General features: G+C 37.2%; 1 protein-coding gene across 7 annotated transcripts in view; it reads right to left on the bottom strand.

The window, feature by feature from the left end:
- CPED1 (cadherin like and PC-esterase domain containing 1) overlaps positions 1 to 13972 on the bottom strand; it is a 272369-nt gene that overhangs the window by 215703 nt on the left and 42694 nt on the right. For all 7 annotated transcript variants that reach the window (XM_070616405.1, XM_070616407.1, XM_070616409.1 and 4 more), the window contains exon 4: positions 1325 to 1431. In XM_070616405.1, the coding sequence (XP_070472506.1) occupies positions 1325 to 1431 (107 nt within the window). The remainder of the gene's footprint in view (positions 1 to 1324; positions 1432 to 13972) is intronic.

Here is a 13972-nt window from a genome sequence, read left to right as displayed (position 1 = left end):
GTTCAGCATTTCATATTTGTCACTCTGATAACCATGAGCAGGATGGATTTCAGGGGTAAAATACTTGCTTCAGAAAAATCAGTGAGGAGAATTCAGCCATAGTCCTGGTAAGATATGGTGATTGTCCGACCGGAATAAAGGTAGTAAGTACAGATATTTGAGAAATATTTAGGAGTTAAATTCCTTAGTATTGGTGATTGATAGAAGGCAGATGACAAGGGAGAGGAAGGGCTCAAGGTGAAGGCCAGATTTCTATCTTAGGAGGTGACAGAGCAGTTGATCAAGCTTATGACCAACAGAACGGAAGTTCCGTGGAGCATCTGAACGCAAGAGGAGCAGTGAATTTACTGGGGAAAACACGAGTTCGTCTTCTCCATGTTGAGTTTGAAGCATCTGTGTGACATATAAAGGGAGATGTTCAACAGGCGGTTACATATGCAAGCCCAAAGCCTGGGAAGGTGCTTTGAACTTTAGATGTAGATTTGGGAATCATCCATGACAAATGGTAGTTGAAAGTCTGAGAGTCGTATTGGGGAACACACGCATTTAAAGACTGGGCAAAGGAAAGGTGGGTGTCAAGAAAACTGAAGGAATGGCCAAAGACATGCAAGAGGAACCAAAAGAAAGTGCTCAGCCCAAAGGCCAGGGGAGTGAAGAGTTAGAAGGAGGAAGGAGTTATCCAGACTGTCAATTGTAGAAATAGCGGATGATCAGGGTAGCTACTAAAAACTCTTTTACTACTGAAAAATAACTATTGGTTTTGACACTTTTCACACTTGTTATAGGTATCAAAAATAGAGCATTTGTAAATTTTCCAGCACAGTGACTAGCACACTGTAGGCATTTGATAATTTTAGTTAACTTTTATAAAAGCATTTATAAAAGTTCACACAAAATAGTAAATATTGGATGTCAATTTTAAAAGTTATAAGAAATTATATAAATTTTATTGTAATTCAGGATACCAGGTTAAGTTTGAAAAAGTCAAAACACTGATCTAGAAAATAGAGGCTTTGCTACTTTGAATGAATATGTGGCTAGGGTAAGGAACAATCCATAGGCTAGAGACTTCTAGATCAATTTTTAGGTCCTATTGGGTAAAACTGGGTCCTTATTGTTAACTGCTGAAGTTGAGGGGGATCCTATCAAACAACAAATGGCGACCATTTTATGGTAAAGTGTATAAGCATGAGCACTGGAAATTTCTCCTAAGATGTAATAGTTCCTATTTTGCAAGACTGCTTTTTTTAACATAATAGACCAAAAAATACTGGTGTCAATAGGGCTGATAAAATCTGTGCACATTTTGAAAAAGAACATTTACCTTTTGATGTAAACCTAACTGGCAGATGTCCTCCTTGGATATGCAGGGTTTTCCACCAGTTTTCCTAGAAGACAGGCAAATGAGCAGATCCCAAGAGCCCAAATCACCTAATAGCAAAAGAGTATTGAAAAACAAATAATTTTTGTCAGATCTTTTAAAGACATGATTTACTTCTTCAGATTAAAAAATACAATTATTTAAATCCTAAAAGACAAGTAACAATGATTTTGGATATATTTAAAAGAAAAGTCAGGGGCTGGCCAGGTGGCTTAGTGGTTAAGTTTACATGCTCCACTTCGGTATCCTGCAGTTCACAGGTTCAGATCCTGGGAACGGACCTACACACCACACATCAAGCCATGCTGTGGCAGCATCCCACATACAAAATAGAGGAAGGTTGTGACAGGTGTTAGCTCAACGACAATCTTCCTCAAGCAAAAGGAGGAAGATTGGCAACAGATGTTAGCTCAGGGCCAATCTTCCTCACCAAAAATAAAAATTAAAAAATAAAAGTCAGCATTCAAAGTAACTAAAATTAACTTTTTAAATTTACCAGACCTAACATTTTTATATATAGTATTGTATCCTTGGGAAAATTCAATTATTTGAAGTGATATCATAAAATTCCTTTGAAAGACTAAAATTAGAATGTTTCAAGTCACTAATTTTGTAAAGTTATAGTCTTATTTGGAGACCGGGAGAAAAGAAGATTATAAAGTCTTTTAAGATAGGAGATAGCAGTGAAATCAAATAATGATAAGAAGTCAAACTACCAAATATTTTGTTCTGGGCTTCGGTATCACCATTACCATTACTATTCACAGATCTTAAACATTGAATATACTTTTATATGAATTCTTACAGAGAAAAAGTTGTGGAGGACAGAAAATAAAATTCAATGAAAAATTTACAAGACAGGTTTTGTCTAAAAGGAATTTGTGGTCTAGTTGTAAACAGCAGAGTTGAGTTTAAAATACAGAGTATAACATGGACCAAAGCAAAGGACATTTCAGCTACTTCACCAAGGGCAAAGCTCTGTGCCAAAAACTCCTAGTAACTTGTCAAAATAATCTCAGAAGAGTACATTCTTACGCAATATTCAAACACTTTAAAATTAACATTTGTGTGTATACATGGGTTTATTTTCCCTTATTCTCTTTGATTTATTTATATAAATTTTTATCAACGTGCCTTGCATGTAATTGGTACCTTATAATAATTTTTTTCCTTTGTTTTTTTTTTCTTTTTGTGAGGAAGATTGGCCCTGAACTAACATCTATTGCCAATTTTCCTCTTTTTGCTTGAGGAAGATTGTCGCTGAGCTAACATCTGTGCCAATCTCCTATTTTGCATGTGGGACACCACCACAGCATGGCTTGATGAGCAGTGTGTAGGTCCATGCCCAAGATCCGAACCTGCAAACCCCAGGCCACTGAAGTGGAGCACGCAAACTTAACCACTACGCCACTGGGCCAGCCCTGGTACCTTATAATTATTTGTTAAATGAATGAATGAATAACTAGCCCATGATAGGGTAGTAAACACATTACTTCAGAGAGGATATAGAAATAGGTATCTCAAAAATAACCAGAAAAGAACACTAAGCAATGGATAAAAGAATTGGTATTACTTGAGAAACTACCCCCATCTCGGATGGAAATCCAGTTAAAAAAGAATTAAGCAATTTCTGTACACATGCGTCTTTTGTTGGCCAATCTTGAGATAATGTTCCTTCAAGTAACTATTTATGGCAGGCCTCACAAGTAATCTCCCTAGGTATTAACGGCTTCTAGAAAGCTGGAAAATAACAAATCTTTCCAAAGCCTGTCTTTTAAAAATTTCCCAGAAGAATTTCTCACTTGAGAGCATAATAATGTCAAAGAAAGGCCTTATGGCAGGGAAGATTGAAAAAAGATCGATACGAAAGAGTAATCTACAATTAGTAAAGAAAATTTCACTCCCCACTAATCAAGTTCTTTTCCATTTGACAAGCCCTGTGCTGTCTGAGCTATTGGTTTCTCCGTAATTGTCCTGTTGTTAGAAGGCAAACCTCTCTGCTGAACAAAAGGATTCAGACAACTGAACTCAAGGTAACATCTGAGCTATTGAGTTTCTCTGTTTGCTTGATGTATCGCAAGATGCTCGAAGATAGCACAATAGTTCAAAGGGACAAGGAGAAACGATGCAGGCAGGTTGTGGGTGGGAGAAATCGCTCCATGTAAGAGCCATCAGGCCTTAGGCTTCAAGGGTCTACTCTGTTTCACGCACCCTCACTTTCAAGAAACTACAAATGATTCCTACAGTCAAAACCAAATACTCTATGATGATTCCAGTACTTTATTTTAAATGTGCATCTGGCATTTTCAGCCAAAATCTTTTGATACGGATTCAGTGTGAAAACACAAAGACTTTCATTCAATATTATTTCTAGCCCAGGAAACATTAAAACCCTAGAAGCAACCTTCTGTTATAATATATGCAACTAAATATTTTAAGAAGATAAAGATACGCAAAGAGAGAATTTCAAATCACAGACTGTATTGTTTGGGTGTTAAAAACAGAGTACGTTTTATATTCCTCCAAGTCTGAGGCAGGCTCCCTTGACTACCCAAGGCACATACATAATTTTGAGATTCGATAGAAAATAATATATATTTAAGCCATAAATGTTTAAAAGTGGAAGACATGTTTAAATAATTCAAAGCATTCAATTTACTAAGAACCTTCTATGAGCAGAACATTGTACTAGAAATACAAAAGTAAATAGCAAAAAAAAAAGAGCAGTCACTGCCCTTAGCAATCTATTTGAAGAATCTAAACATTAAAAAGAATTGAGGATAACTTATAAAGCATATCACACAGTTTCCTGACATTCATAAGGGTAACCCCTCATCTCTCAAAAATATTTAATTAATATTTTAAATTAAAAATTAATATTTCAAAAAACTCTATAGCACATACATTTCCCCTGAACATCAAGTATAACTGAAAATTTCACGTGATCTTCTCATATACTTCATGTCTAATTCTTGCTACTATGGTCTGAAAAACGCTAATTGTTTCCACTCAAAATTCCTTTTATCTTCCCTGAATTCTACCTCAAACTTCCAAACCTCTGTTTTCTGGTTAAATATTTAGTAGACCTTTTCATTTTCTCTTCATTTCTATCTCCAGCCTTAGAAGTCAACTTGCTCTCACCACTCCCACAGCCCTTTTTATAGAAAAATCTTGATTTGTTTCACAAGAGGTACTATGTACTCAAACTTGGTTTTGAAAAGCCCAAAAGCCACATTGAAATGTAGAAACTGGGCAGAGAACAAAACACATTCCTAGCTAAGTAAGTCACATTCAGAAGTCAACCTTGGAGCATTTGGGATGCAAATTTGTGCCTCAGCAAAATTACAAATTACTATATATTATGGAGCTTTGAGGCCAGGCTGAGCTGGTTGAAATCACGAGTGTTTAGTAAGCAAATGCCCAGGGCGTATAGCAGAGATTGCAAACCACAGGCACACAGGGAGAGTCAAGCCCACATATGGGGTGCATTTGGCCTGCACAGTGTTTGTTTTGTTTTTGTTTTTAATTTTAAGTATTTAACAAAATGCAAATGCCAGTACAATTCACATAAACATCCAGAATTCAGCCCTCATTTGAAAACTTGGAAGCTCTGGTAACACGAGGTCCGTATCCTACAAGGCAGCCACCGGCTGGAGCTGACTACAGCTTCCCACATGTTCTCCAGTTTGCCATAAGTGGCCACGCCTGGTCCTAACTCTGAATGGGCTCTGCCACTAGTAGCAGCAAACAGCCCTAGACCTGGTGAAACACTGATGTGTCAGTTTTCCATGAATTGCTCATTCAGCAAGTTGATGTTCCATGTTTTAGCTTTTAATGAATCAGACTTGTTCATTAGGTAAATTGGTTTTGTTGAGATGACTCTAAGCAAATTGATACGTGGTCAGTTGGTCTTAAAAGGATGTCTGAACATACCGTTTGATATCCAGATTTGGCCGTGCTCTCCCACAAGGTTGAGTAAGGTCACTTCAACTCCAAAGACATTTTATTAGCTATGTTAAAGTTAGCAAGGGCTGAAATGTGGTCTCTTAGAGTTCTTCATTCTCTCAGAAGCCTGGAAAAATCAAGCGTGACCTGTGGCCGTCTTTTTCACTTATGTCTCTTCTCTCCAGCTGGATTGCTAAAGTGGCCCAGGTTCCACTTCTAGGTGGGCCTGCCCTCATCTCTCTCTTGTTCACACTCTCTCTTTGGACTCTTTTCCACACTGAGCCTGTCTCAGGGCTGTTGCCACAATTATAATTGGCCTAGGACAGGCTCTTTCTCGGCTTTGGGGCAAACATTCTTAGTGTTGGTCTTACTCGATTTGTTTCTTCCACCCTCAGAAGGTTGACATTAGGGTCTAACAGCTGAGAAATCAGATTTGGATTTGGGAAAAAGCAGGCAAAGCAGGCCCTGGCCAATTTTGGTGGTAGCTTCTTAGGTTTGGCTGGCATAAGGGAAAGCGGAACTTTATGTGATTCAGCCTAGCTCTTTAGAATCCTACACTAGGATTTGGGTGCCACAGCCACACTAGTACATAAGTAGAAGAAGTAGTGATAGTAGTAGTAGGAGCAGTAATGATGTCAACAGCTAGGGGTTCCTGAACATTTATAATATGCAAGGGACTGTTCCAAGGATTTCTATGAATTCATTTAGTCCACACAATAAGGACCCCACTGGATTTGATTATTCTGTTTTTTAAAATGCACAGAAAGGCTAAATAACTTGCCCAAGGTCAGCCATCTAGTTAGTGGTGAATACGAGAAGTCTAGCTCTAGAGGCCATGTTCACGACTATTACATCATCATCCCTTCAAAAAACAGGGAGGTAACAGAGAAACTTAGCTTTCGATGCCTTATGTTTATTAATTTATGCAGAACTTCCAACAACACTGTGGGGTAGAAACGATTATTACACAGACTATACAAGAGAGGGAACTGAGACAGAGAGGAATTATCTAGCTTTGGTATTTTTCCAATTACTGTCCAGTGCATCTATTTTCCTTTGGAAGCTTGGAGGAAAAAACGACTATAACAGGTGTAAACCAGGCACTCCTAGACCCTCGCTGAGCAATCACTTCCCAAAACATTATTGGCAATACCACTGGTAAAGTTAAATTTTCACATATAAAGGGAGGCAGTAATGAACTGCACATGTACTCAGGAACTATAAATATAAACCTGTCCCCTACCTACTTTTAAAAAGAAATCTCCAAAACTTTCTTAGGTTCTTTGATGGTTAAAATAATTTCTTTCCCTGTCACAAAGAAGCCAGAGCAGGACTAGCTCCTGGATTGGGCTCGTTAAGCCCTTGAATAGAGAGGTCATGGGGCATAGTTCTAGGAAAACAGGATGGAGATGTTCCATTTTCCATCTCAAAATTAGAAAAACACGAACAATCTACAGGCGTCTCTCCGTAAACTGTGAAACCAAATTGCTGCTAACACCGCTCACTGTCATGTCTCCACAGTGTTGGTTCTGGAAACCAGGAAGACCCCAAAGACAATTTTAGAAGGAGTTGTTAGGGTCCAGATTTATGAATGCAGATATGAAATAGCCCTGATTGTAGTTTTTATCCTTCTCTAAGTGTTCTCAGAAACCAGCTAACATCTCACTGTTAAAAGTAAGAGCTATGTTTAAAGGTTTCTGTTCTTGTTTTTGTTTTAATCCAGCATCTGCCCTAAGGAGTGAAGCTGCCTTAGAATATTTCCAGTCTCTCACAGGCAGGCTGCCACGTAAAGCAAACAATCATTTCCTGACTCTCAAATGCCTCCCTCATTGAGAAAGTCTACCAAATCAGTAATTCAATCCAGAGAACAGCCGAGAGCTCTGAGATAGCATCGTTCACAAGATGCTGTTTATTCTCAAGGAATCACAACTTCGATTTTCTACCACATCGTATAAAACCTAAGAATATTAAGTCTATTTCTCCTTTATTTTTCTCCATAGCATTTATCATCATCTGCCAGACTTATATATTTCTTGCCTATTTGTTTATTATCTGTCTCTCCCCATTTGGATGTAAGCTCCATAAGGACAGGACTTTGTCTCTTGTTCATTGCTGTATTCTCAGTACCTACCACAATGGCTGGGATGTAAGAAGCCTTCATTACATATTTGTTAAATGCACAGATGAATGAATAACCGAATGTGAGCAGCAGACTACTAGTTAGAACTCAGTAAAAAGTCAGCATGTTGAAATGCTTTCGTAGGAATTAAAAATAGAAGAATAGTGAGAAAAACATTAAGGTACTTTTTAAAAAAGGACATAAATATATATTTTGGTTCTTAACTAGAAAGGATGAGGGAGGAGAAGTAAACATAAGAAAAGCAAAGTTAACCATTGGTTGTGTTTAAAGAAATTACAAAAAAAAAAATAGCCAATTCCAAGTGCTTTACTTACGGGAAACTTTTCTGTGAACACATACATTAGATTGAAGCAAAAAGGATTTATTAAGTATGGCTTGGAAAATAAACTTGTCCAAGAGCTTTCAGGCTACATTGCTACAAAAGCCAAACCTCATTTACTTATTCACAGTATTAGACTATCCTAATCTATGAGGATACAACCAGGGTGATTTTCTAAAATTTGTTTTCTTTTAGCATGAAATACTGAAGATGTTTAACTTTTTTTTTTAAGATTTTATTTTTCCTTTTCCTCCCAAAGCCCCCCAGTACATAGTTGTATATTTTTAGTTGTGGGTCCTTCTAGTTGTGGCATGTGAGATGCCTCCTCAGCATGGCTTGACGAGCGGTGCCATGTTCACACCCAGGATTCGAACCGGCGAAACCCTGGGCCACTGAAGCAGAGTGCACGAACTTAACCACTTGGCCATGGGGCCAGCCGAGATGCTTAATTTTTAAATAATACAAAATATCCCTTTATGATACAGCATGAGGATATTTGATATGTTCACTGCTTCATTTGTATATCCTTCTCTGCACAACTAGATTATAAGATTCTTATTGAAGAACAAAGTCTTACTTTCTCTGTATCCATCTTTTACCAGAATTAGTAGATGATGTTATATTCACAAACATATTAACTCATTGATGATAAATTAGGTTCTAGACTTGATTCCACTACAAGACTATTTGGATATAAATTAGCCATTGCAAATACCTATACCTTTTCCTGAATCTTTCAAGTTGCATTAACCAGTTCCCTTAACTGTACTCTTAATAAGGTGGATCTACAGAACAATAACATAGCACCAATAGCTAATTTTATTCATTGCTTTTCTTTAAGGACAAAAAGCATTCACTTTCTTGTATCTAACACTGATTATAGTAGACACTTAGAAGATTTTTATTGGATTGAATATTTCAATTTTCAGAATTCACTTTAAGAGAAATCATATATGCATAGAACCTTGAGATCTTCAATGAATTATATAACATGATCACAAAATCTAAGTCTGGTTCCTTCCCCGGTTATTCGCTGTTGCTTGTTATGCCTCTGGCTTTACATCCCTTAAGAGCTGATAAGGAAAACTTCGTGTTTCACCACAGAGGAATTCTAAACCATTCTCTCCCTTGATGTTCTAAATCCACACTAGGGCTCAAGCTTTCCTGTCCTAATGTCTATCCTCTTTCCACCCTATGAGAGGTTGTGAAGATCAATGGGATCATTTCTGTGAAGAGTTCTGAGCTCCTGAAATTCATCTAATCTACTCATAAACCCAAGAAAGCAATATTATGCTTAAACTACTGCAAAAGTTTAAAAAAACTCCTGCTTTGAAAAAATTTTTCATTAAGAAGAGCATGAAAGGAAACAGGTCAGTTTATTCCTATGAAATAAACTCAAGACATATTTATTTTAGAAGGTTTGCTAAAGTTCCTTCCATAGGTTTTTCAAATTGACTTTTCTTAAGGTTTGCATGCCACTTTTATAGTCTTCTGTTGAAGTGTAACTGAGTGATTGTATGTGTGTGTGTTTAAAGTTTTACTGCTTTCAAGATTATTGTCTGTCTGGGAGAAAACTCTCATCACTGCATTTTTGCCAAATATCTAATGTCTAGAATTCTCGCCAGCTTAAAAGAAATGAACACTGCAGCAATTTAAAAATCAGACTACTCCTAGTGCCCAGATATTGGTTTCTAATACCTTTCTTCAATAAAATGAACCAGAGTTCCTTGAAGAAATGGCTGATTCAAGGCCTGGAGTAGTAAACATTAAAGATGAGTCTAGAGCACTGTAGTGACAGAAAGTAAGGAAAAGCTCAGAAACAAACAAACATGGGGCAGCCTGGGGGTGTGGTGGTTGGGTTTGCACGCTCCACTTCCGTGGCCCGGGGTTTTTGGGTTTGGATCCTAGGAGTGGACTCACACACCACTTGTCAAGCCATGCCATGGTGGCATCCCACACACAAAATGGAGGAAGATTGGCATGGGATGTTGGCTCAGGGACAGTATTCCTCACAAAAAAAAAAAAAAAAAAGAAACCCAAAAAGAACAACAAACAAACAAAATCACTTTGGAGCTGTATCAAAGGGACATGGAACCAAGGATCAAAATGGAAACAATTTGAGCAACAAAATAAGTAAAGAAATATTGGATTATAACTCAAAGCATAAAATAAATACCCATGAGTCCATTCTGATATAAACAAATGATTGAGTAAATAAATAACTGGAACATGAAGAGACAAATCTCCCATGCAGAAAAACTCCAAATAATTTATGCAGTTACTCCTCCTTCAAAGAGGTGAAGCACAACTTCCGACTCCTTCAGAGTGAACTGTGTATAACGACACCTTTCCACAGGTACAGTATGGAAAGGGAAGTAAAAGAATAACTTTACAATGGAAAAACCCAATGAATACTACCTCAGTCAGGTGGTCAAGGTTAACATCAACAATGACAAGCCGTGTTGATAGTATACACCGGTGATATTATGTGATGAGAGTGATGCTTTATCTCTGTGGTCTCATTCCCAAAGGCCATAACCCCATGACCCCGACCTAATCATGAGAAAAACATCAGGCAAATCCCAACTGAGGGATATCAAAATACTGGACCAGTTCTCAAAACTGCCAAGGTCATCAAAAATAAGGAAAGTCTGAGAAATTGTCACAGCCAAGAGGAGCCTAAGAAAACATGACGGCTAAATGTAATTTGGTATCCTGGACAGGATCTCGGAAGAGAAAAAGGACATTGGGTAAAAATTAAGAAATTCTGAATAAAGTATGGACTTTAGTTTTTAAGAAATCAGAATGAACAAATTCTCCAGAGGAAATAAGATGACAATTGTTAAGTATGTGACTGTAGCTGGACATAAACTTTTAATACTAATTACATATTTCACAAGTATTTTATACTAAATATTTTATTCTTTATACTAAGAATGTTGTATTACAAAACCAATCAGCATTACAGTGCAGAAAGTGAAAAAGAATTACATTTTATGCAAGATGCATTCTTCTACTAATAAAAATTCCAATAGTATTTAAAATACAGAGGACTGAAAAATAGATCAAATTTGGGGTATGAGACCCTCCTGTTAATATATGCAGCCCCCTCCTGTTAATAAATGCTTCACATTTGTTACTATTTCTCTCTGAATTCAACTCCCTTGATGATTTTATTTACATCCACTGCTTTAGCTATTGCTTCTCTGCCTTGACTCCCAAATTTATGTTCCTCCATCTTTCTCATGTTTCAGAAAGGCATTTTTAGTTACCTTCTAGAACAGATACCCTGCTGAACAAGTACACATCTAAACCCACCATCTCCTGCCAAAAACCTGGCCCTCTTTCCACTTTCCTTACTGTCAAGGATGTGGCCACTCTTTTGTCCTCAAGCTAGAAAGCATAAGGTCATCTCCAACTCATACTTGTCTCTCATTCCTGCTTCCCCTGGATTTCCAATTCCCATCGATTTTAAATTAGATTGCCTTAAATATTTACTTATCTTTCCAAATCCTACCTCATTCTCTAAATCTAAGATCTCACCATCTCTGCAATGTCTCCTATTCTCCCTGCTTCTAATTCTTTTTCCCGCTCTAACCCATCTTCCTCCCTACAGCCAGTCATCTTCTGAAAACACAGATCTTATCATTCCCACCACAATGCAGATCAAATTCCTTAGCGAAGCAACCAAAGTTTTCTGCACATCTGCCCCAACCTAGTTCTCTAGTCTCATTTCCCTCAAAGCAGCTTCCTCCTTTCCTCTTTAGCAGCACCAACCCCTTCTTGGTCTCTGAGATTCAAAACACTTATAGACCTGTGTGCCTCTAGCACGCTGCTGAATGCTGTTTCCTCCAAAACCTGCTTGAGGAATCATTGTTACATACTAAGTATTCCACTTGTGACACCATCCTAGATCCCCACATTTGGAATAGGTCACTTTCTTTTCTGTTCTCCCTGAACATTTTGTTTCTGCCCTTCATACTGCTTCTATTGTATCTTATATCATAGTTAAACATATGCATCTTGCTACTCAAAAATGGTCCTTGGACCTGCAACATTTTCATCATCTGAAAGCTTTTAGAAACGAAAACTTTCAGGCTCCAACCTAGACCTTACCAAATCAGAATTTGCCAATATTAGATCCCCAGGTGCTCTATAGGCACATGTAAGCTCGAGAAGCCCTGACGATATACACCTCTGCCGTATGGTTCCTTGAAAGGTCTCATTCACCTTTGTAATGCTCTCCCACACCCACACCAATTTTAGCGTCCTACACATAGCTCTTGATTAATAACCATGTGTTGAATAAAACTTGAGTGTTTAGTGTCAATTATAAAATATCCTGATATCTGGCTATAATGTCCTCCTGGTAATCCTTGCTATGAGGTTGGTATTTTAAATTGGGTTCTTTTATTACTTGAGTACTTGACATGAGTTCTTGATAGACACTCCTTGTACCAAATTCCACAGAATGGCACAGGAGGTTTTAGTGTGTAATTAGCACTGTGACACTTCATTTAACCAAATATTATTCCTTCTTCCTGTTTTATTAAAAGTTATTTTGCATGACTTCTTTAAAATGCAATGAATAAAACCTAGTCATATCTGGTTTAACATCGTATAATGATGCACTGGGGACTCTGAGCAATCTGAAAGGGAAGAGGGAGTCACTGATTTAAAATTTATTCTAAGAATAATTCCACACTAATTCAGCACAGATGAGAATTGAGGCTTAAGAAAATATAATTCACTAACATGAGAAAAAGAATCGACTCTCTCAATGGCTTATTACTTAATGCTACAAGTATTTTAGGATTACACAGCCTTATTCATAAAGCATTATTTTCAATAATCTTTGGAGAGTTATTTAAACCAATCATGATATTTCTGTGAGATATTTATGGGGCAAGTCTTATCTTCCATTTTCAAATCAAGCAATAGACAATCTAATGAGCTTGTTCAAGGTCATTCCAAAAAGCAGATGTGAGGCATAAAACTCAGACCTCCCGGTAATAATAATACTGACATTTGGAGGATAAGGATTAAATGAGTTAATATTTATAAAGTGCTTAGAACAGTGCCTACTACTTGATAAGCTTTATATAAGTATTTGTTTAATGAATAAATGGGTGGGTGGTAGGTATATACAGGCAGATAAATTCCAGATCTAGGGGATAAACTTTCAAGAAATAAAATGTGACATCTTCCATGTGTCTTGCAGCCTATTATTTAGGGCTTCTGAATAGAGTGATACAAGTGTAATTTAGAAAACACTGAAAACAATCTTCTTTCCCAAGTCTGTAGCACCCATCATGTTTCTTCAATAGGCCTTTCTACAATAGGAGAAGGATATGTTAACTCAACAGACACTCATTGGTGGTTTCAATTTAAGGAAAAGAAAGGACCTCATCAACAGTAGGTCTAAGTTAAAACACATGTACATTATCTAGAACTGGGCTCAGCGGTTTTCTCTCATTGGCACGACAAGTGCACTTCCTAGAATCGGTGGCACCTTAAGCAGTGAAACTAATGATGAAGGAATGCACATTTTCATGAGTGAGTAGCAACAAGCCCCAAGTGGTAGGTGTGACCTGACCAGCTAGGCCAAACGTGTGGGACCCTAAAGTGGGTGCTTTAGGTAAGGAGGGACCTGGATAATGGGTAAACAGAGCTATCACCTAAGACAAGTTTCATCCACTTCACAATTTACTTAAAATTGGTCCTGCTCCCGGAATCCAAGGAGATATCAGAAGCATCTCCTGAGGCTAATAATTCTGATATAAGTGTATTGTTCCTTCGCATCTAAGAAGCAGATTTTATCCCACATATTTTAACAGAATTCTACCAAATCATAGTTTCCTCTAATCTCATAACATTCATTTTCCATCTCTCCAGAGACGCTTGGGACATAAATTGCTATTTTTTTCTCTAATTATTATAACTACTCAAAATTTGTATAGTAATCTCATCTCCCTTATTTTGATTGCCCTTATTTAAAATCATTTCTCTATTTCATTGACATTGTGTTAATTTTAAGATTTATATGTAAATTTTTGATGGTTTAACTTCTATCAAATTGATTCCCAAGAATAATACTGCTGTCTTAAAAAGTATAAGTATTTTAAACTTTATAGATTTACCAGATTGCTTTCCAAAAAAGATTATAATATGTCACATTTCCCCAAGC

Source organism: Equus przewalskii, chromosome 4, assembly GCF_037783145.1.
Source record: "Equus przewalskii isolate Varuska chromosome 4, EquPr2, whole genome shotgun sequence".
Classification (NCBI taxonomy): Eukaryota; Metazoa; Chordata; class Mammalia; order Perissodactyla; family Equidae; genus Equus; species Equus przewalskii.
The sequence above is the reverse complement of the archived record's forward strand: the minus strand, read 5'-3'. Positions and strand labels throughout refer to the sequence as shown.